This window comes from Callorhinus ursinus, unplaced genomic scaffold (genome assembly GCF_003265705.2).
Source record: "Callorhinus ursinus isolate GAN/ISIS: 27379988/994484 unplaced genomic scaffold, GSC_fseal_2.0 scaffold32, whole genome shotgun sequence".
NCBI lineage: Eukaryota > Metazoa > Chordata > Mammalia > Carnivora > Otariidae > Callorhinus > Callorhinus ursinus.
The window spans coordinates 10,712,002-10,737,337 of NW_027397094.1; the positions used below are offsets into that span (position 1 = coordinate 10,712,002).

At 37.6% G+C, this 25,336-nt stretch overlaps 1 protein-coding gene across 1 annotated transcript in view; it reads right to left on the reverse strand.

Annotated features, from left to right (window-relative positions):
• Positions 1-25,336, reverse strand: part of RYR2 (ryanodine receptor 2) — a 728,853-nt gene that overhangs the window by 80,084 nt on the left and 623,433 nt on the right. The window contains exons 74-80 of the mRNA XM_073878937.1: positions 24,622-24,756; positions 21,384-21,420; positions 20,513-20,624; positions 18,005-18,101; positions 15,511-15,614; positions 13,929-13,980; positions 3,978-4,031 (exon numbers count right to left, since the gene is read on the reverse strand). Of these exons, the coding sequence (XP_073735038.1) occupies positions 3,978-4,031; positions 13,929-13,980; positions 15,511-15,614; positions 18,005-18,101; positions 20,513-20,624; positions 21,384-21,420; positions 24,622-24,756 (591 nt within the window). The remainder of the gene's footprint in view (positions 1-3,977; positions 4,032-13,928; positions 13,981-15,510; positions 15,615-18,004; positions 18,102-20,512; positions 20,625-21,383; positions 21,421-24,621; positions 24,757-25,336) is intronic.

A 25,336-nucleotide genomic window follows, 5' to 3' on the forward strand; every position in this document is an offset into this window, starting at 1 on the left:
TGTATTTTGCACACAAGTTTAAAGTTTAAAGTTTAAAAATGGGGTTTGTTCTGGTACCAAATCTCATTGTGAACCTAGATGAGAAAAATCCATGGTGCTCAGACTTGCTTTGACTTGCAACATTATTAATTTGTTGTTATTATTATTATTTGCTTTGGCTTATAAAAATTCACAGCTAAACAATGCACTCGGCTGTACTAATGGACATTTTGAGTCACTGCTAAGATATTTCTTCCCTTTCAGTTATTCCTCACCTTTTCATAAGATTTAACAGTCCTTTTTGTAGTTTTAGTATTGAAGTAGTCCCAAATCTAAAAAGGTTATATATACTTAACTAAATAAGCAATAAAGTTTTTAAATAAACAGTAGTAGAGAATATTTACATATATCATTTCGATGGAGCAGGGAATTAGAATTATCAAGTTAAATCTCTTTGCAAGTTTTAACAGAATCCTACCAGTAAAACATAGATGTGATGGAATAAGAAAAGAGCTGGCAAATATTTTAAGCATTTTAGTCCCCATTTCCCGTGTTTCATGTTTCTTAAGCTTTGTTTCTTTCCTCATGGAAATTATAATGCCCCTTTTTAAAAATGCCTACTTCCTTCTTCGTATTTTCATTGAATACTTACAGATAAAGAATTTAACTGGAAAGTACAGCAACTATTAATAATCAGTCAGTTATGGGAATAAAATTCAATTATCACACACTATGTTATTCCCAAATTTATTTAACATAATTTAAGAGTTCTTGAAATTGCCAGATAACCTCTCAGATTTATTATAACTTAGATGAAAATTCTATGAGACTATCTCTAAATGATATTAAACAACCAGAAACTTCAACTAAAAAGTCTGGTATGTTACTAAATTTATAAAGAGAAAGCAATAATCCAGTTGTCTGGTCAAATTTTCAGTAGTTTTGTTGGTATCACAGAGTCAACCTCAGACAAGTGTGTCTTCATAGGTTAGCAAGCACCTGCACATCTCTGTTTCTCAACTTGGCCGAGTTTCTATTGCTTACTCACAGAGGACATATTTTGTGAAAAGTAGCATGCTACACAAATTAGGCATACATAGTAAGTTATAGTCCCAAATCACATGGAAATTCAGTAAAATATCTGGTTAAGAAGTACAAATTCCCCAATCTTGTCTATGGTGTTATGCTTATAAGTAGCAATCATAAGAAATTTTAAAATCCTGTTTCATGGGGGACAGTTATACCTGCTGGTTTATAGTCTCTTTCCTGTGACTGAATGCCAGGCTTCACCACTGTGTGAATGTCTTGCCCATCATCTTAAATCCAGGGCAGGGAGCCTGTTCTCTCAGGTCAGGCTCCGCATCCTCACCTGATTTCTTGTCTTCACTCTGACCTGAATCCTATATGCTAAAAGCAGATTCCACTAACCATTCCTAGACTTCTTTTCTGAATTGGGAACTTCTCTAATGTCACCAAATTTGACCCTATTTACCAAACTGGATTTGCTTTTAGATTCCCCTGCAACTGCATTCCTCTTTCAGAGGAAGATGGTTTTCTTAACCAGCAATGCCTTCTGATTCTGACCTTCCTTATCTACACTTATCCCACAGATATCCACACTCTTGGGGCATGAAGTTTGGTGCTAGGACATTAAATCTCTGGCTACTGTTAGGAGGTCCCTTCATGCTTTCCACCCTCAATCATCCACAAGAATTCTATTTGAGATAATTAGTGATAAAAGCATAAATATCAACTTAGTATCACACTCATTATTACCTACTATTTAAGCCCAGAATATATTATTGTTATGTCTATTATAAATCATTAACTATTATATCCATCCAACTAGAGCTATATCTGATAGCTGTTATGAATTCAAATTTTTAAATTTATAAGGATCGTAGTGTAATGATAATATATTCCTCCAAATATAAGAGTTAAAATATTATCATTTGTTTCTTCTAAATAGATTCTTCACGACATTCTAAATTCATTTTAACAGCAATTTTTTTTTTTAAACTAAAGCCATGATGGATATTTTTTCCCCCTGGGATGTTCTGTCTGATCAATTTTCCTATGAATTAGTCTCATGAAAATAAAATGTAAGCCTAATGGGGTTCCTACCAAAGAAAAAATTTTGTGATGCCAGATCAAAATGGTTTTTTTTTTTTTTTTAGCAAATGTTCCAAGCACTTAGCTATTCAAAATATATTAAGAGATAGAAATAATCATTAAGTGCTTCCCTGTAATGAATGCTGAAATCAACATTAACATCATGGAACATCCTCTCCAGTTACTAACTGGAGAGATTACTAGCACAACGGGAAAGTAGACTTCTTTCCAATCTCACCAGTGATGCCATTTATCATGTCTTTTTTTGATTAACAAGACTTGTATTAAATAAGCATCAAGAGGGGATGAGGCCAGAATGCGGTCCTGGAAGGTCCCGAGCTAAAAGTTAATCAGCTAAAGGGCTAGCCCCTTTTTACCTGAGCACAGCATGCAGCCAAGAGTTCACATGTAGGATAAAATTTCAAATTATGAGTCATTTAAACTCCAAGAAGAATAAACCTATGTCAAGGAAGGGGTACTGAAGAGACCAATTGCATGGGAGCTACAAACTTGTAAAAAGATCGCCAAGACCTTTTATTACAAAAGAATCCAAGATGTTGGGTCTAACAAAGGTAAATGTCACAAGAAACCAAAACTCAGACCCGGACAAATACACACATATATATAGTTTTACCTTGCTGCGTTGGGATCCTGTGACCTTAAGGAAGGATGTGGACAAGAAGCAAAATAGCAATAAACAATTGCTCGGAAGACAGCTGGTAGACCATAAATGGTGTGCACTTCAGAAAACACAGTATTATTTGCTGCTCAGAGCTCATTCTAATTTACCTCAGTTTCTTATCAATAAAGACGGATTTGAGAATAGGACACACATACATTAGAAAAGATTATAGTGTCACATAGGAAATTAATCTGATGGCATTTTTTCTCAGCAACAGTCATGGGTTGTTCTCAGATTAGCTTTTGTACTTTCTACACACTGATTTCAATGTTGCAGAGATGCTATATCAAATTGTTCCTGGAAGAGGCCCTACTCTATGTCCACCCCTCAACCTGTTCCTTTCAGTAGGACCACTGTCATAAGAACTGACTGCTGGTTACTAATATATTTCCAGACTTCTAGCTCAAAATCCAGATACATAATAGAAAAAAAAAATAATAATGTAATCTATTTCTTTCCACTTCATTTCTTTTTGAACATTCTAAAAAAAAAAAAAGAAAAAAGAAAAAAAAAGGAGAAAAGTGGTAGTTAGCAACAACTCTTTTCTTCATAGAAAGCAAAAGTAAAATCTAAACAAATGGGCCAAATAATATTTACTTTCCTTCTGGCTAATTAGCATTGAGCAGTATTTCTAATTTTCTGGATATTTAAGAGCTGAGAACATCTGAGAAAGTAACCGTAAAATAGAACATAGTCCCAGGAATATATGCACTCCTACCTCATGCAAGCAAAGGGCATTGTGTGCCACCATCTACATATGTACAGGGAATGAGTGACCTATTTGAAGTCAAAAGAGGCCAGATCTTTAAGACTTCTTCAATTCAGAAGAAAATAGCCAACCAAGGGTTTAATTAAAACCTCGATGTCATGTTGCTCTTCAATAAATGTTTTCCTCATATGTCCATTGGAAATTTCAGATCATGACATTCACTGAGATGAGAACAGTTTGAAGCACTCTCTGAGAGTTCTCAGGGACACTCATTCTGAACATATGGGTTTTATTGGATTATTTCATTATTCTATGTTCCTTGGTCTTAACTTTAGCAAATGTTAGGACTCAGATTTGTCCATCCAGCTTCTGACATGCAGTTCCTTGACACAATAAGCTGCAATAAGCCATGAAGCAAGAAACATAAATGTCAGTTATAAGCTATGAAACAATGTTTCAAAATAGAAAAGACAAATCTAGAAAGATCCATCTTACTTCAAAACTCTTCACTTCTTCTTCACCATCATCATCTTCCTCATCATGACAACTCTGAGACATGGAAAACATTAAGAAAAGGTCAGCAGGGTTAGAATATGTTGAGGCAGAAAGTACAAAACAATGCAGCACGAAATACCAAATCATTTGTACTAAGTTGTCATCGACATTGTCGAAAGAGATGTATTAGATACAGTAAATGTAGATGGCATTATCAACGAATTCAGGACCTAAAAGAAAATTATGCTGTGCTTTTACAAAATCAAAAATATTAAATTGCCAATTTTAGGCACAGCACAGAGATACAGACGAGATACCTACCATAGTACCTGTACCTCTTATTCATGCATTTATTACCTTGTTTGAACGAAACTGCAAGCCTTAAAGACAAGGATAATTGTTTTCTCTTATTTTATGTTGTCATTAGAACACATGAATATAGATATATGCAATAACTGTGAATTAAAATTAACAGAAAGCATGTCCATTGTTTAAACTGAATCTTGTAATCTTTTATGTTCATTTTTTTACTGTAATTGGTCCAAAGGAGGAAAATGAAATTCTAGCTGCTACTAATATTATTTTATTGAAAAATAACTGACTAATCCATTGTTTTGAGTTATTTTCCCAGAAATGATAAAGGAGTTATGCTAATCCATGCATATATTCTTATCTAATTGCCACAGCTAAAGTTTTTGCTTGCTAAATTTAAGGAAGAGCGGTGTGATTAGGACCAGAGCCTGAGGACACAGAATGCCTGCTTTGTACTTCTGAAACAAATAACGCAACATATTTTAAGAAAAAAGAAAAAGAAGAAGATAGCAGGAGAGGAAGAATGAAGGGGAGTAAGTCAGAGGGGGAGACGAACCAGGAGAGATGATGGACTCTGAAAAACAAACTGAGGTTTCTGGAGGGGAGGAGGGTGGGGGGATGGGTTAGCCTGGTGATGGGTATTAAGGAGGGCACATTCTGCATGGAGCACTGGGTGTTATGAACAAACAATGAATCATGGAACAGTACACCAAAACAAATTATGTAATATATGGTGATTAACATAACAATAAAAAAATTAAAAAAAAAATAAATCCTGATGCTGCCAATTATTAGCTGTTCAGCTTAGGGCAAGTTTCTTTACCTCTCTGGGTCTCCCTTTCCTCATATTTAAGGTAGAAATAAGACAAAGAGGGGCAGGGCTCCCTCCCGAGAGGATTATATGATTTAACATATGCAAATTGTTTGCATAATTGTTTAAGTGTCTGAAAAATAACAAGCATTTAATAAATCTCAACTGCTGTTATTATTATGGTCGGGAATAGAAAGTATCATGTTGACCAAAGGAAGCTGGTCACTAACCAATACCCGTGGCAGGGAAAAAACCTATAGCTCTTCCAGGTTAGATTGTTCCAACCCTTCTCAAGATTTCTTCTGGTCCACAAGCACTCAGTGTATCAGTGAAGTGAATGGTAGCAAGTAATTAAATATAAGTGACAAATCAGAAAAACAGTTTCAATTCAGTAATTCCCAGTATTTTGAGTATGGAGATGAAGCGGGGATGGGAGGGAGGGCAGAAAACATGATCCTTCCACCCGCACAATGATCAATTCTAAAATGTCTGTCAAGTTCTTTTGTTCACTCAACAAATACTATCACCCTTTCCAATTAGGAATAAGAAGACTGACAACATGGTTTGCAGAGGAGAAAATAAAGGATTCTGCTATTTGGAAGAGATGTCCCATAGCATGTTTCCCCACAGAAATAAAGATGTTAATTATTTATTCAAGAGTACTGGAAATATTCTGCTATGTGCTATTGTCACCTTGGCTCCCACACCATCGGTTAACTGGGAATTTAAGAAAAAGAACCCATGGGGGCGCCTGGGTGGCTCAGTCGTTAAGCGTTTGCCTTCGGCTCAGGTCATGGTCCCAGGATCCTGGGATCGAGCCCCCGCATGGGGCTCCCTGCTCCGCGGGGAGTCTGCTTCTCCCTCTGCCTGTCCCTCCCCCTGCCTGTCCCTCCCCCTTCCCCCCCTCTGACAAATAAATAAAATCTTTAAAAAAAAGAAAAAGAAAAAGAACCCATGAAAATTTGAGCAAAACACATCTGATAAGCAAATCTGTAGTCCTCTGTAAATACTGTGCATCTAATGTTAAACACAGAGGAATTTTGGCTTATCTGCCCTCTAAGATTATCTCTGATGTTTCCTTCCTCTGCATTAGGAATTAGAAGTAAAGCACAGGCATTTTATCAGGTAACAAGCATGTTTACTATTTAAGCAAATCAGAACACTAATCTGTCTCTTGAGAATGTGAAGTTTAGGGGCACCTGGGTGACTCAGTCAGTTAAGGGTCTGCCTTTTGCTCAGGTCACAATCCCAGGGTCTTGGGATTGAGTACCATGTCGGGCCCCTTGCTCTGGGAAGAGTCTGCTTCTCCCTCTCCCTCTGCCTGCCACTCCCCCTGCTTGTGCTCTTTCTGTCAAATAAAAAAATAAAATCTTAAAAAAAAAATGTGCAGTTTAAGAAAAAATGCGGTTTTACATTTTCTCAAATTATCTCCTTATAAATTTCATTATCTTTAGAAATATAGAGAAGAAACAAGTTCTGAGATGAAGAATACATTCAGAAAAAATATCATTTTCGGTTACAATGATATGCTTTAATCTATAAAATTCATATGATATGCTTGCTTTTGGAATTCCTTCAAAAATTTAGAGCTCTAGCTGACAGTTTTTTACAAATATTTAATTTTTTTAACAAAGATTTATTTTTAAATAAAATAAACTATTTTAAAAATCTTTCTATGAAAATTTAGTAGGATCTGCTTCTAATAAGGTTAAAATTTGTGGTCTTTAGAACCTATTTAGCTTAAATCAATTTGGAGTGGATACCTGACCAAACTCATCAAACCTATAAACTATTTTGAACGTCTACTGATTGGATACTTTGAGGATACACTGGGACCAATTTTTTAATGTACTAGGAACAAAAAGGATTTATAGCTATAGGAGATATGTTTTTCACTAGCAAACTGCATCTATGTAGTAGATATGGTAAGTAAAGAGGCAGTTCTGTTAGATGGCTTTAGCTTTCTGCATCAAAATGACAAACTCCAGGCATCGAGGAGTTATACCATATGCCAGAAGGGAAAAAGTGAGTAAAATCCATACACAAAAGGGCAGAAGCATGGAGCAAGAGAATTTAGAAGAAGAAAAAAAAAAAAGAGAGAGAGAGAGAAAACTAAAACAGAGGATACTTCAGACCATTCAGGGGTCAAGATCAAAATTCAAAATTGGTGATGAGAACCCATAGCCAGTCAATAGGGCACTTCACTTTGCCCGCATCACCTGGGCATTTCTTTCTGCAGAGCAAGTACATTTCACACATGTTTAAGTTGCCTTTCTGACAGTGGCACTCCTCAGAAGATGGAGGAAGCAAACCAGAAACTTGTAGTATGGATTTAAATTTAAAAGCTGATGGGTGAGACCGAAGTGAGAGTAATCTCCTAAGAAAGTGATGCTAGTGTTTGATAATTTTAATAAAACCAACAATGGATAGAACCCTGGGCATAACTTAATGCAGATCCTAAATATTTCAATAAGTTAGTAAGAGAAGGAGGAGGAAAAGATTTTCTCAGCCAGAAAGTCAAAATTGTGGAAATACTGTTGAGTGTTTAACTTATGATGGCATCATTCTAGAGACTTCCACATGGTTATCTTGTTCATGTTGGTAGAAACATCCCAGTTGTGTGAAACGGCTTCAGATTCTTGAGGAGAGCTAACGGGTAATACTGAGGCATTCTGGGAACCGAGTGTGAGGGGCCATGATGATGACAAAAGCAGTGGCAACAGCAACACAAGCCAATGTGGATAAATTTGTAAAGTGGTGGCGTACACGACAGGAAAAGAAAGAGTATTAATCTCAGATTTAAAATAAAGTATGGCTTGAAAAACACAAAGATTTTAAGATGATTTTTTTCAAGATATAGCCAGAGCAGGGAGAATGAGGAATAGTAAGTATAGGGTTTAGAGCAGAGGCTATAACAATAATAATAATAATAGAGAAGTTCAGAGGTACTCATCAGCTGTTTGATTCAGATTTTACCACCAGAGAGAGTGATTTTTATTTTTTACTTGTTTGTTTATTTTTTAGAGAGACAGTGTGAGCACGGGGAGGGGCAGAGGTAGAAGGAGAGAGAATCCCACACTGAGCATGGAGCCCGATGCTGGGCCACCGCCCAATATCCCAAGACCATGACCTAAGCCAAAACCAAGATCCAAAAGCTCAAATGACTAAGCCACTCACACACCACAAGAAGTGATTTCTAAATATAGAAATCAGCCAACAGAAATGAAAATTATGACCCCAATGAAAGACCATCTTATACCCATTTGGTTAACAGAAATTGAGAAACCATATAATATCAAATACTGGAAAGATGTGGCTCACCAGACTCTCTCTTAAACATTGTTGGTAAGAAGGTAATTTGATGCAATAAACCTGGAAAAATCATTTGCCATTTTCTTCTGAAGCCGAACATTCTTACATCTTACCACAGCTCTTGCCTCTCATACAATAGTAAAAATGAATAAGAATAGGAAGTTTGATCCAGTTACCCCACCTCCCCACCTTCCTCTCCTCCGGGAACTCTCACTTTGTTTCCTATGATTGAGTCTCTTATGCTTTGCCTCCCTCTCTGATTTCGTCTTGTTTTATTTTTTTCCTCTCTTCCCCTATGATCCTCTGTTTTGGAGGGAATGGGATGTAATGAGCACTGGGTATTATATAAAACTGATGAATCACTGACCTCTACCTCTGGAACTATATACATTATATGTTAATTAAAAAATAAATATAAAAAAATAACCCTCATGATGTCTTCCTTCCTTTCTCTGTCTCATTTCCCCAGTGACTTACCAGTATTTCCTGAAATCACTTCCTATATGCGCTATATGCTAATGTTAATATGTTATATGCTAAAGTTTGCATCCTCCTCCCCCCAAATTTTATGTTGAAACCTAATCCCCTATGTGATGGTATTTGGAGGTGTGGTCTCTGGGAGGTAACTACACCATGAGGGAGGAACCCCATGAGTGGGATTACTGCCCTTATAAAAGAGACCCCAGAGAGCTTCCTTGGCCCTCTGCTATGTGAGGACACAGCAAGATTTACACTTCCCAGCCTAGGACAGATAAATGTCTATTGTTTATTTAAAAAAAGAAGAAGAAGAAGAAGAAGAGGAATTTTGAACCCTTTCCACATTAGCAAAACCACAGAATCAACACAAAAGGCTATCAACAGAAAACTAAGTGAATAAACTTTGGTGTAGTTGCACAATGGAATATAACGTGATAGTCAAATCCAATGAACTCTACCAATACACACAAGTGTCAATGAACCTTAGAAAACAGTATTGAGTACAACAAGTACCAAGAGATTATACAGAGCATACTGCCCTTTTAAAAGTTAAAAACAACTAAAATTAAAAAAAATATATAACTATATGTATAATTATAATATATTCCCATTTGTATTTTTGTGATACATATGTATTAATAAGTATGTACGATAAGTGAAAATGATATACAAGGAAAGCAAGGGTATCTGAAACATGGGATTAGGGTGATGGTTTCCTTGTATGGGGAGGTGGGGTATGGGTTAATCGGGGGGGACCTTACAATTTTATGTAAGTTATTATGAAGGTTTAACTCTTCTCGTGTGTTGTGCATTTTTGGGTACTTGCTACATTATTAGAAGTGACTAAGTCACTAACTTAGTAAAAGTGGGCCTCTATAATGGACCAACGACGAGAGTCTCACATGGAATCCAGAGCTATGATTTAACCCAATTCCGTGCTCCTGGGGTTAAAACAGCAAGACTGAAAATAAAAACCCAATTGAGATGTGAGTGGTGCATTCAAAAAGATCCTGCAATGGTGAAAGACACTAAGGCATACGTGTCTGAAAGTGAGTTCAGGTTCTAAGACTCAAGGCAAAAATAATGATTATGTGAATATAAGATGACTGTTGATAAACTCTGAGGAACCAGGAAGGCCAAGAGAAAGTCTCAGAAGCTGGGATGCTGATTCCCCCCCCCCCTTTTTTTTTTAAAGAGAGTCTTCTTAGTGCTTCCTCAAATCATTAAAAAAAAAAAACCAAAAACACCATATATTTATCTTCTCCTGATAAACATATTACTTTATTTCTAATCTTAATCTTGCAGTGGAGAAATAAAATATGAATAGCAAATAAGAATTGTAATTAAGAAAACATGAGATAATTTCAAGGTCTTTATTTGGCCCACTTTAGAAATTCCTTGTGTTTTCATACTTAATTTAGGGACTTTGTGGTCATTGGATTCTTCCCCCCAAAATAGCCACCCAAAGAGTTAATTCTTTAACTTTCAATTTTTGGTGTATACCTGTGAATGAATCTAAAAATACTTTTATTGATTAACTACATAGTTAAAAATTAACAGCAAAGCCCCCAAAAATCCTATTTTCTGCAAAAAATAAATTCTTAGTACTTAAAAAAATAGTTCTCTCTTCAAACTATTCTACACAGGCACATGCACGATTTTCAGTGAACTGTCAGTACAGTGGATCTACATTTGTATTTCATAATGCTGACTAAAACTAATACTCATCTGCTTATTTTTTTATTATTATTATTTTCATCGTGATAAGTGCGCTCTTTAATCCCCTTTGCCTATTTCACCCATTCCCTACTCTCTCCCCTCTGGGAACCAACAGTTTGCTCTCTATAGTTAAGAGTCTTTTTCTAGCATTATGCCCTCTAGCTCTCTCTGTTGTTGCAAATGGCAAGATTTCATTCTGTTTTATGGCTGAATAATATTTCATGTATATGTACACCACATCTTCTTCATCCATTCATCAATCGATGGACATGGGCCGTTTCCGGTTTGGCTATTGTAAATAATGCTACTCTAAACATAAGGGTACATGTATCCCTTTGAATTAGTCTTTTTGTATTTTGGGGGTAAACATCCTGTAGTGCAATTACTGGATTGTAGGGTAGTTCTATTTTTAATTTTTTGAGGAACCTCCAAACTGTTTTCCATAGTGACGGCACCAGCTTCTGGGATACTGATTTTCAAAATGAAGAAAGGCAACCTCCAGAGACTCTTTGCTAAGAAGTTAGATATCAATCATCAAAACTAGCAACTGAGATAAACACAGGGAAAGCACAATTATCAAGTTCGTGGCTAGCATAAACGTAAGGAGCTATTTAACACTGAATGATAGAGCTGAACTTTCAAAATATTTTGGCCTTGGTCTATGGTCTGACTCTAATTAGAGAAACGATGACATATATTAAAAATTATTAAAACTGGGGCCTGAGTGGTTTGGTCAGTTAAGTGTCCGACTCTCGATCTCGACTTGGGTCTTAATCTCAGGATCATGAGTTCAAGCCCTGCACTGGGCTCCATGGTGGGAGAGAAGCCTAGGTCAAAAAAATAAATAAATAAATAAAGACAAAAACAAAAAGAATTATTAAAATTAAAAATACATCGACTGTCAGTATAGGTAGGAGATGAAACTCCATAGAAATTCATAAATGCCTTGGAATTTTGGTGGACAGGCAAGCTCAAAAGGAGGCAAAAAATTTCAGATTAATGAGTTCCTACAATTTATTGTAAATGTATGGGATCCTAAGCAGTGCAGAGAGGATATGGTCCCAACAGGCACTACACAGGTGAACTCACAACTAGGACACTGTGTTCAATTAATTTCTGGGTGGCACATATTAAAAAACTAGAGTATGTGTGGAGTAGAATGAACTGAGTGATGGAAGACTGACACTCCTGGCATACCTCTGCCGATAAGAGGAGTAAGGTGATTTAATTATCAAGGGGAAAATCTTGAGAGAAAGGGAGCAACACCAAATACTTGACCATGTATCAAAAGAGAGAAGCTGCTTTAGGACACAAGGAGACCCAGGGGGAGGCAAATTCTGCTTCAGCAAGCCAGGAAGAACTTTAACAATCAGGAATATCTTATCCTCAAACCATGAAGTTCTACCTTTGTAGCCCACCTGCTTGGTGGTTCTTCAAATGCAGAGGACAACAGTCTATGGACTCCTTTACAACCCCCTTATTTGTCAGCTCCCTTCTTCTTCATGCCCTTATTTATCCTAGTTAAGAGTCCATGATCAAGGAGGAAATATCCTTCCCTCTTTTATCTTTTAGCTCAGTGTTTTTTAAACTATGGGTTTCAGCCCATTCACTGGATGCAGAATCTATTTAATGAGTCAGGATCTAAAATAATTTTTTTTATTTAAATATAATAGAAAATATCAGACTCTACTGCTCATTGGAAGGGTATAATTTCATGAAAATTTTCTTTCAATGTATCTATTTTTATGTTTCCATAAATATACTGGGTAAATGTGTTTCTTACTGGGGGTTACAGCTTAAAATAAAGTTGGAAAGACACAGCTTTTCCTCATGCTCTGGAACCTGTGCTCTTGCCCTGCTCCCATTCACTCAAGACCTCACACCACAAATTACTCCCTTGGCCTCTCTACTGGTTCCTTCCCACCAGGACAGAAGCATGTTCAAATCCCTCACATAAAAGTAAACCAGTGTCAAGCAAACAAAAATAATCCCCCTTCAACGTCACAATCCCATCTAGGTATTGATCCCTTTATATTGTTTCTCCCCCCTTTCAATCTTCTAGTAAAGAAATGTCTAGGCCACATCTCACGTGTGAATCTCTACTTTCTTCCCTACAACATGGCACTCGCGCCGCCAATGGCCTCTCTCCATAAGCTCCTGAAACTCTTCTTACCGTGGTCACATGATGCACATGTACTAAATCCCAGAGAAGTCTCAATTCTCACCTTGTTCATCCATACCCTCAGCAGCATACGGTTCTGTTGAGTACCCACTTAGGCCCACAGCTCCTACATATGCTCACGCTTAAGATTCTCTCCCCACCCCCTTTTTCTATGGGTTCCTTTTCTTCTAATCATCTTTTATATACCAATGTCCTTCGAGGCGTGGTCATGGGCCTTTCGCTCTCATGATGCCTTCTCTGCCTGGGGCAAGACCATCCATTCGAATGGCTTCGATTCCCTTCAAATGTGCATACATCCCAAATCTGTTATTTATTAGCTGCCCCTGAGATGCTGAATGTCAGACAGGAACGCCTCATCACGTATCTGACCTCTCCACAGGGCTGTCTTACGGGCATTTTTAACTCACATGTCCAAAATGCAACTTGCCATCTCTCCCCTTCACTCCAGGCCTGCAATTCTTCTAGTGCTCCCCACCTCAGTAGCTGGTACCACGGTGGACCCAGTTGCCCACGTCAGAGGCCTCAGAGACACGCTGACTCCTCTCTTAAACTCACCCCCTCAGTCACCCTCCCCTTGTGAGATATAAATGAAATAGACACTCAGTAAATACGAGCTGTTCCTATTTTTGCGTGATCCACTCGTCATTAGGCAGTCGAGGACTTCCTTAAACCTTAGCCTAAGCAACCCTCACTACTTTCCTATGCAACCTCTTCCCTATACCCCTAATAGCGCCTCTACCATTAAACTTAGCAGAGCTTTCTGCAATCACCTGCTTACATTTTGTCTTCTCCATCAGACTATACACTCCAGGAAAGGTGTGTGCATTTCCTTCTTATTCACCGTGTTACCTCCAATACCTTGACGCCCTGTATTTGTTAAATGAATGAATGAATGTTTGGAAACTTAATGAGCTCCCCATAAAAAAAATGTTAAGTGAGCAAACAATAATTATCTGTAAAGGAAGTCAGAACAGAGACTCATGCAACAAGTGGAAAATTGAGATTAATACCCCTTAGGTTTCTAAGATTTAACAGTATTTTATTTGGACCCAGAAATACATATTCTTTATCCTTTGTCAGATGAAAATGATTTTCCTTTATTAAAATTAAACATTAAAATCAAGATATATCTGCTTACCTTTGCCATAATATCTGCATAAGCCATATATAAAAAATCTTCTTCCAGTTTGCTATGAAAAACAAAAAGAAAACATGAGTTTTTAAGTCGGAGGCTAGTCATATGTAAAACTGCCATCACTGTATAAAATAACCTTTATTCTTCAACCAGTATGCCTTTTTAAAATGAAATAAACACAAAACTTAGGCAAAGTCATCATTCAAAAATATGGTAGAATCAGACAGCAAAGATCTCAGACCTAAATAGCTGACCCATCTTACCGTCCAGAAGAGGCCTTCAAGACTCACAAAATAAATGGTCTACTGATTTACACACAAATGTAACAGCTTTAATTTTCTTGAAACTACACAAGCTGAAACAAGCAGGTTTAAACGAGGTAGGGGCCTTTGACAGAAGTGATATTTGACATTTGATGGGAGGACTCCCCAAATTATTATGCTACTACACTGTTGAAAAATACAACAGTCCTAGTGATTCTTAAAAATTAAAAAATATGTTTAATATCTTCTTCTTAAGACATATGGAAACCATTAATTCATGAAGAAAGGTTTCCATCAAAAAGTATCTAATATTTGCAAAGTTATTTTAGCAGTTTTAAGGTTCAGCCATCAGAAAAATTCACTTATGAAAATACCTCATTACCTGACAATGCCAGACAGAGGGTTGCTCTATGCTTAGGGATGAGATGATTTTGTTAGTTAGGAAATAATAAGAGAGAGAGAGACATCGTGAGAGAAGGATGGATCACATTGGCTAAGAGGGAGAAATGTGCATCATTATGGCATGCATAGAGGTCAAATGAACTTGTCTAGACTCTCAAAAGACTCATGTGGATAGGACTGATCATTAAATTATCTTCCAGCTTTTGCAGGAATGAGAGTGAAGCCTAGGGGAAAGTAGGCTCCTTTTGCCTGGCAGGGAGGCAGATAAATGTTTTATAACCTCTGAAAGAGTTTCATCCACAGAATCTCTGCAGTGCTCCCTATTATGAGCAAATGCTGAGCCCATTTTGATTACTGGGCATCTGAGGACATAGAGGTTTAACTACACAGAGGTTCGGCCTTTGTAGCTTTGGAGAATTCATATAAATAAGACTGTAGAAGCCACGGAGCCCTTAAAACAGACCTCAAAGAAACTTCCTGTTGAGCTGATGGCTCACCTGCCTCCTAAAGGTTTCCTAAGACCCACTGCACAATGGAGACACAATCTACCCAGGAAATTTGGGTCACCATTGGCCTCCACACATTTTTTCGTACTGGAATTTGCTTTGGGCTCTTTTGTTTTATTTATAAGGGCCATTTGTGATAAAGAAAAAATAATTTCATAAGATTCGGGATCAACTGCATGAGCTAATGACAAAACTGTTACAAAAAATTGGAGCTCACAGACAGACATTAAAGCCTGAACTTGAATGAATGTTGGTCCACAGGCGTATGGCAGACTGCTCCTATCTCGGAACAATTCTCTCTCCTAACAAGAACAAGATGAAATTGCAACATGAACGTGTGAAACACAAGATACTCAAGACATGGGGTTTCTTTATCTGTTCTTCCCATGCTCACACGAACCCTCCCAACCATACCATTTCTCTGTTAAAGCTGTTCGACTAAACAGAAGGATGAGCTGATGGAGGGGATCAACTCTCTTCGTGCCTTCCTCTTCTTCTGGAGGGTTGGCTCCAGGTTTCTACAAAAAAGCCAAATTGATAAAATTTCACATTAAATGAAATGCACACACAAAGCCAGGAGTAATATGAGGGTCAGGGACAATGACTAAAAGGAAAGTCATCTTCTTCCTGCTCTGGCGTGTGTGTGTCGTGCGTGTGTGTTTTATATGAAATGTGCATGCAAGCGTGTGTGCTTTTAGGCACTGTGCATGCACATGTGTGTTTTATATACATTGTGCATGCATGTGTGTGTGTTACATTAATCAGTGCAAAACTATGCAGCTTAAAAAAAAAGATATTTAGGGCGCCTGGGTGGCTCAGTGGTTAAGCGTCTACCTTGGGCTCAGGTCATGATCCCAGGGTCCTGGGATCGAGCCCCGCATCGGGCTCCCTGCTCTGCGGGAAGTCTGCTTCTCCCTCTCCCACTCCCCCTGCTTGTGTTCCCTCTCTCGCTGTCTCTATCAAATAAATAAATAAAATCTTAAAAAAACAAAAATAAAAAGATATTTAATAATTGGACCAAAAGACATTGAGCAAGGATGACTCACATCATTTAAAAATTCTGAATGCTATTCTTAGAAGCAGATTCACAACTGGGAGTGTATTTGGTACAGAGATTTCAGCTTTAGGGAGGGCTCAACTTGCAAAGAATTACATACAACAAAATCCTCAGTCACTCCAAGTATAAACATTTGGTTCACAGAGCAGTGAAAACTGATTATTATCAAACAAAACATTTTCCTTGCCTACACAAACAATGTCAGGTAAAGAATGCTAAATGACTTAATGCTTGAACCACTTACATGTTTGTTTGTTTTTTTTATTTTCAGTTACTTTAAACTTAGAATACTTTTGTACTATTAGAACTTTTAACACGAGGAAAATTATTAAGCATTTTTACTCAATGTAGAATTAATCTTGACTGTTAAATGGTTTAATGACTTTTATATTTTTATTGCCTTACACAGACTGATTTTTTGATTTTTTTGATTTTTATTTATTATGTTCAGTTAGCCAGCATATAGTATATCATAAGTTTTTGTTGTAGTGTTCAACGATTCATTAGTCATGTATAACACCCAGTGCTCATCACAACATGTGCCCTCCTTAATAGCCATCACCCGGCTACCCCATTCCCCACCCCCCTCTGCTCTGTAACCCTCAGTTTGAGTGAATGAGTGAAACCATATGATAATTGTCTTTCTCTGCTTGACTCATTTCACTTAGCATAATACCCTCCAGTTCCATCCATGTCGATGCAAATGGTGGGTATTCACCCTTTCTGATGGCTGAGTAATATTCCATTGTATATATGAACCATGTCTTCTTTATCCATTTGTCTGCTGAAGGGCATCTCAGTTCCTTCCACAGTTTGGCTATTGTGGACATCGCTGCTATGGACACTGGGGTTCATGTGCCCCTTCTATTTACTATATCTGTATCTTTGGGGTAAATACCTAGTAGTGCAATCGCTGGGTCGTGGGGTAGCTCTATTTTTAACGCAGACTGATTTTTTTTCTCTACATAAAAGATCTTCTTTTCCTGGATTTATGGCTTAATATTGTAGATAATACATGGGTAAATTTCTGTAAGCTATCTAATATTCTATGGGTTGTTTTGGTTCTAATTCACTTAAAATGTATGGGGAAAATCAAGGTCAAGCTTTCATGAATTATATCAGTTTATCCAATATTCCCTGATAACTTGTGAGTTAAAAAAATAACTTTTAGAGAAGAGGTCATTAACTTGGGAATCATGAAGCCTCCAACTAGTCTGCAAAATTCTACCAGACCATATGCTTATAAATTTTTCTGAGAAGATGGCTTTAATCAGATATTTTAACAGATCCACGACTTAGAAAAGAATAAGACAATGGCTGTCCAGAGTGCTCTGCTCTCAGCACAAGAGCATCCTTACCAGCACAGCATGGTGGAACCAAAAGTCTACTTGCCATCTCCTACATTTACCATGACTTCCTGTTCTTCTTGTATCCAGTCTATCATTCTCTGCCCTGTGTGTTTTTAAAAGCCAGCTACTTTTCATTGGCTTTGTTAACCTTCACTTATGTTTGGTGAATAACTTCGTTATGGTTCAGGTTTTATAGCTCTATACTGGTTCTGAGGTGGTTAAAGGGGCTTTGAGGAAGAATTTAAGAGAATAATGGAATCAACATTTGGTTAATAATAAACTATCATTCAGCTTCACTTCTGAATTGCATGGTGTTGAAGAGAGCTCTTTGAAATAAGGATAAAATTTTCCCTAAACCCTGAATGCAATGACAATCAAGAATAAGCTTCCTAGGACGAATACACTACAACGATATTTTCTCTTCAATATGATAAGTGCTCACACCAATGTTATTCCTCCAAACCCAAACCCGCTTTCATCTTATAACCCCATTAAAACATACTGCTAAATCTTCTATCAGTTTATCTTCAAAGTAGTGTTCTTCTGTTTCAATCCAAGACTTTTCATATCCCTGAAGAAAGAGATTGACAGCCCGGTGCCTAAAAGATAAGCACAATTTCAAACAAAGAATTTTTAAAATACACTAGAAAAGTATTCATTAGTGCTTTATCACTGGACTTTCCATGCACTAAGAAAGATAAAACAGCAAACTTCCTACTCATGATTGCAGAGGCAATACATCGCAGTGAAGAAGGCAAGGCTTCTCCGATCACAGGCTGACTTACATTCACATTCTGGCTCAGCCATTTCTAAGCTTCACAACACACGGGCCAAGTTATTCACTGTACCAACCTTCACTCTTTCCATTGATAAAACTAGGAGAACCCCATCTGCACTTCAGTTTTGCAAGATGTAAAAGGAGATAAACAATGTAAAGCACATTGGGTAGACAGATGGTCATTAGGTAGTAGCTATTATGACATAAGGTGGCTCTGGATAAACCCTGTACTAAGTGTTCAGAAAGGAATTATTCAGTGTTTGAGTTAAGATTTGGTACAAGCCCTGAGGATTACAAAACAAATGTATTACGTGAACTTAATAGGAGTATGTATCCAAACACTAAATCCTAGGATACTGAAGATAAATGGTTGCCTACAAAGACTAAAAGAATCAATAAACTCATCATGAAGTTGATGAGAGGTACACATAAGACTCCACCATAAGAAAGGATAAAAGAAAGTCATGACCATAAGGAAACATCCTAAGAGAATATCAGAAGTGTTAAAAGGAGACGTGCCATCACAGGATGGAAAGCTGAGCCTAGCGGTACTAAGGGCGGCCTATGCAGTCATGAGGCATATGGTCAGATAGGTTTACAAAGAGTCTGGAAAATCAATGGGAGGAACTGACGATGTGCCTGGAACTGCTAGAAATCGTCATAAAGTCCTGTGCATGAGACAGGCATGACAAAGGATGGGACAGCCGAATCACAGGAACAGCTTTTGCACAATACACTTGCTAAGCACTCACAGAAATGCCGGTTCAATAGGTTGAAGCTTGGGTGTTTCTGAAATGAATTTGAGTGTATTTCCCCAAGGCGCCAGCTTTGAGAGCCACCACAAAAAGGGATACAATTCTGAAAAGCTTTCATCAGAGGGAGTGGATCAGCAGACTCTGTGACATTGGGAAACGAGCTCGGAATCTGCTGCCATCAACCTGATAAGAGGCGATAAACAAGTGAGCTGAAGAGGTGGCCATCAAGGGAAGAGCATCCCTGTGAAGCAGATCAAAGAAAAAATCTGAAGGAACTTGGAGAATGACTGGACGGGAGTGACCAGAAAAGGAATAAGACAATGAATTCAAAGTTAATGTTCTAGTGACTAACTGGTGACACCATAACGGAGTCAGAGAACTTAAAAGGCGCACATGGCCTGAGGGGGAAATTCATGTATTTTTGTACTCAGTGAGTGTGTCAGAGCAAGGAGTCCAGCCGTCTTAGTGAAAGGGGAATGTGTGAAGTTTGTTTGCTTTTTTGTTTTGTTTTACTCCCTGACTCATTTATTTATTCAAACATGTACTGAAAGTCAGAGTTCTAGGTACTGAGGATATAAAATTGAACACCACTCTAAAGGATCTCAAAGTTCGGATCAGAGAGACAAATAGGCCCAGCGCTACAGGAACGTGCCCACAGCTAGAGGTCTGGAAAAGCATCCTAGAAACAAAGAGGAGGAAGCATTCCATCTGCAAGGAGTGGAAGAGCCTGCTCCGTAAAAGAGATGCAGCTGAGCCGAGTCCTGTTTACCAGATGTGGGGATGATGCCACTGACACAAAGCTCCAAGTGGAAAGGGCACAGTTTCTTGGGAAAACTACAAGGAGGCTGAACTGGTACCTTAGCCCTGAAGGCAGACTCAAATGTACCAGGTTATTTCTCTATTAACAAGTAGGCCCGCTGTAAGAGAAGGTAGGGGGTCTGTTGAACGCAGTGACGTTATTTCCATGAACTAGTTCCATATCAGTTCTTCTCCCCAAGACAGACAATCCCCCAAATTAATAAACAACAATTAACATGTATAGTGTTAAGTTCGGCTCTAAGCACCCTGTACCTCAACCCATTAAGTCATCTGAACAAGTCCACGAGGCAAATCTCATCATGGTACACATGAAGAAACTTGGTCAGGTAAGAAACTTGACCAATGTCAGGCAGCCATCAGCTGAGATGCTAGGATTCAAATCAAGGTAGTCTGAGTTCCTAATTACCGCACCCCGCCTTACACATGTGAGCAAATTTTCCTCAGTATTTAAGGGTATTTAACAATCACACTGTAGACCACAGTCTTCTGGGAACACCCAGCAAAGAAAAACAAACTCAAGTATTACACAGAAGAACCAAAGCATCTCTTCCATCTCTCTCAGACTATTGCACTCAGGTTACAATGGACGCTACACTCCTACTGCTTAGTAGGGAAAAAAATAACTTCAATCTATTATAGACATTAAAAAAAGTCTGACCTTGGCAGATTGTATAACGGAGCCATCCGGAAGCAGGCTACCACTGCCCTTTTCCGCTGTTTGGATAACAGTTTGTGCCAAACAGCCTTCTTCGATCTCTGTGGATGCTCCACCTGAGGTAAAAGGATACAAAAAAAAAAAAAAAATTAAATATTTAAACCCCCGACTACCCTCAAAAACATAATAACAGCTGTGCCTTTTAGATTAAAAACTTTTGGAATTTCAATTCCAAAAGCATCTTACAATTATTATGGAAAAACCCATGTCCTAGAAGTAACCCAATGCTAAATTGGAAATAGGTTTGAATGTTTCATATTTTCTTTAGTCAAAATATAATATTTCCCCAGTAGTGAGTACTTAAGAAGCTATGTCATCTCTAAAAATCAAAGAAATATAAAACCATTCTACATAAAATCATGTTTTCAGAATTTGGTTATGGTTCTAAAACATATTTTCTGTCTACACAAAAAATTAACCTACTTACTTATGTATCCATTTAAACCAATTTTATCCTAAGAGTTTACAGCAGTCAACAGGAATAGAGGCAGACACAGAAAATTCTACCAAAAATTCAACTGTTCCTTAATATAATAGGATGGAGAGAAGATGACAAGGCTTTGGGAACACATTACTAGGAGTGAGGTAAAGAATTTAATTTTGCAAAAATGTTAAAATACGTAATTATTTTGTTAGAGAGGGACAAATGAGAATTCAAAGTTGTAGTAAATGAGGCAAGCAAGCTATATATTTAGCTAATGGTGTTTGGAGCTCCAAGATGGAAAAGAGATTAATTATAAGTATTAGAGAAAAGAAACCCAACATGTAATTCTAAATTAATTAGTAGTCTCTAGGTAATTGAACACTGTACTTCCCAGACTGTAATATCTCCGGCGCATACATGTAGATTTCTGGAAGAAATAAAAATGTTGCGTTAGCTAAAAAAATAAAACTAAAATCTATTATCCTTTGCAGTAAAGGGTCAAAATATGCATGTCATAATGCATATTATGCATAATGCATAATGCAACAATGTCTGGACTACAGTGGTTTAGAAATTTTAACGAAGCAACTTGTATAATTGGAAAACACTTATTTCTGTGATGGTCGTCCCTCCACAGGATCAGTAACCACTTTCTGACAATTGTCCTCTTCTGTTTTCTTCTGGATGACTGTGTTAAGTGAATCAAGGGTAGTACTGTTCAACTAGATCCAATGCATTCAAGTTCCATTTTGAGATTCAGTCTGTACAGACTAGCTTTCTGTGGGAATCCGGCACTCTGATCGGTGTGGGTGACAGTCAACAATTACAATAAAGTACCGAAGCACTGAAGATCCAGTTGTGAACATGGTAGAAAATGTGTCTGTCATCATGAAGCTTACCACTTGGCAGAGCATTTTATTATACATGAAAAGTCCCTGAATAGAGAATTTTCTTCTGTCTGAATGCCGGGAGGTGCTGATGTGTTAGCATGGCTTGAGTTTGAGTATTAGGAAATTGCAAGGGGACAGGTTACTCTCAGGGGACCAATGACCAGATGTGCAGTATAAAATATACAATTGCAGGGGCACCTGGGTGGCTCAGTTTGTTAATCCTCTACCTTCTGCTCAGGTCATGATCCCAGGGTCTTGGGATCCAGCCCCACATCGGGCTCCTTGCTCAAGCAGGGAGCCTGCTTCTCCCTCTGCCTGCCACTCCCCCTGCTTGTGGGGCTTTCTCTCTCTCTCTCTCTCTCTCTCAAATAAAATCTTTAAAAAAAAAGAAATAAAATATACAATTGCAAAGGTTGCTGATACGGGAGATAAATTAAATCAAATATCTGCTACCCACCCACTGTTTTCGCACTGAGTTTAGCAAGTGAAGATACTCTTCGCAAGCTACTCAATGAATGAGGGACAAATTAACATTAGAATAGAGGTATTGAAGGCATGAATTCCTCTTGGCCCATCTTTCACTCTTTTCTAGTCTTTGGTAATTGATGATTTCTTTTTACTCATATTCTTAACAATGTGAAGAATAGTTGACCTTAACTAAAATCTGACCCCCTTACCTTTTCCTAGAAAATTCCTTTAAGATTATGGGGATCACCTACTTGGCAACGAGACTGTCTGGACTCCTTATATAGTCTATTCAGCACATTTTGTGTCCCGGCACATCTGTATCATTACATCTTTATCTATTCACGTGTCCACATGCTCTACTACGGCATGACCTACTTGAGTCGAGAGACAGCATTCAATCCCCAGAACCTGCAGAGTCTAATGCTGCCATACAGTAGTGCATACAATAAACGTTCATGGAGGGAAGGGCTGCGTCATAGAATGAATCTCACTACTTTACATATGACTTCGTTCATTACGATTGAATACAGTTATCAGTATATGTCGCTAGAATAAAACATCATCAGATTTCAATAAGCTTCATTTAATGTTATCTAAAATTCATTCAAACAAATCCAGACATGTGCATGAAAACTAGGAAGAATTAAAACCTTACAGTACGGGGTGCCTGGGTGGCTGGATGGCTGAGCATCTGACTCTGGATTTCAGCTCAGGTCATGATCTCAGGGTCCTGAGATCGAGCCCTGACTCAGGCTCTGTGCTGGGTGTGGAGCCTGCTTGGGATTCTTGGTCTCCCTCTCTTTGCCCCTCCCCCCACCCTCTCTAAAAAACAAAACAAAAAAAACCCCTTATGGTAGGAGTACCTCTGCCAGAAATAATCCTCCAGTACACATGAAATAGATATTTAACATTCTTAAATATGTATATAATGCTGGAAAAACAACTCTATGACTTTATATGTCATTAAAATTTCATTACCTTAAGTCTCATCACCTGCTGACTGATAATTTGTACTTACTATTTCATGAAAATATTATGGAAATATTTAGGGGAGTATTAAGTTTCCTAAATTTTATTACATTATTAATAGTGTGGTGTCAAACAATGTAAATACATGTCGATAGCCATGTGGTTTAAAGGTATCCTAGTTAAATTTCATCAGGTGTAGTGATAAATTGTACGCCATGGGAGAAGTTATTAATGTCTGAGGGGCACTTGAGTAAGGAAGAAGGAAAGTAAGAGGCTACTACATTAGGTGATATCCTTATGTTATTTAACTGGTCAAGGCAGGGACAGAATCACCAGGTAACATAAAATAGGAATCAAAGAAAAATGTTTGTTATTGCTATGCCAATATGGTCTTCAAAACATTTAGGTGACAAATCTCATCCTGAGATGACATAGGCCCTTTTATTATTTTATGTTTGTTGTAAAATGAGAGAACTGTCATGTCAGGTGAGGACTGTCATGAAGGCCCAAGGACAGATCACACTGTTGGGTTCACACTGAGCTCCCTCACTTGGTGTCATTCTGCTGAACGGATCTCATGAGACACAGGGATGCTGTCTCTGTATCACAGATATATTACCTAAACCAGAAGATTCCTTACACAACAATATAACCCATGGATGGATAATGTTTCAAATATTATTGGTTGGGGAATTGCTGAATAATGAATGAGGAAATCAAACACATAGGGAATTTTGTAGTTTAAGGCAGGATACAACTGAAAATTTATATAAAAACACTATTCTCACACAATTTTCATACCAATGCACTGCTCTTCTCTAAATGTAATATATTGCTGATCTTGGAGAAAATTAACTCAAAAATATCTCTAATGAAAGGTACAGCAAATGACCAAAAAAAAAAATTCAAATATTAAACTAGTGAGAGCATCTCAAACATATTGTTATGAACAGTAATAAAAAATGATATGTAGAAGATGCAATCAGGTAACTCTTGAAATTTTTGTTAGAATGATTTAAAATTAAATATACAGTCCTATTTATCTGTATAATCACAGAAATATTTTGAGAAAAGACAAAAAAACAAAGGCTGTGATATCCCAAAATACATTAGCTCTATATTGCTACAAAAGTTATAAGTTTGGAAATTTTGCTTATTAGATATAAGTACCCCTTAATCATATATTCTTTATAATAAATATGCTAAACATATATTTTTTTTGGCCTACAGCTTACAATGAATCATTTAAAATGCGCTTACATGGTTAAGGCAAATACGATAGAATCAATGCAGAATCTAACCTGCTCAAGATGAAAAAGCACATTGGCTATATCTAATACTCTTTCCACAGTCTTCTCCGGATCTGATGGATCTTCAGTCCTGTTTGGTAAATCTTTGTAAAGAGCCATTTGCCATCTGATAGCAGGATCCTCCAACTGCAGAAAAAATGAAAAGGTTTCAAAAATACAAGGTTACAACCCAAAGGGGGTAAGACCTACTTTATTGAGTGTAGCCCAGTGTCAAAACTCTGTGCAGAGATCAGTGATCTCGTACTCATGAAATTAATCATCTAGTGGAGAAGACAGAAATTAAATATGTACAATTGTGATGAAGGCTACTCAAGAGAAATATAAGGTATCATGACCTTCAACTTAACCTGCTGGTGATTGGTAAGATTCCCCTGAACAAGGGAAGGTTTGCCTAAGACGTAAGGATGAGCTGGACATAGTCAAGGCAAGGAAGTAGACAAAGCAACCTTCTATCTTTCTCTTCCCCTTTCACAAACACTGAAAGATCCACATACTTACTTTCACAGGCAATGATACGGGATCACACTTAACTATAAATAGAGGGACTCTACAACTGAGTTCAGTTTCACTGAAACAAAGATATCAATATAAACTGATGGAGGGCTAATAAAGTCATATTCTATAATAAAGGAGTCTTTTTAACACTGTCAAATTTCCTGAGTGGGAGATATAACTGAATTCTGTATGTTTTTGAGAAGGATTATTA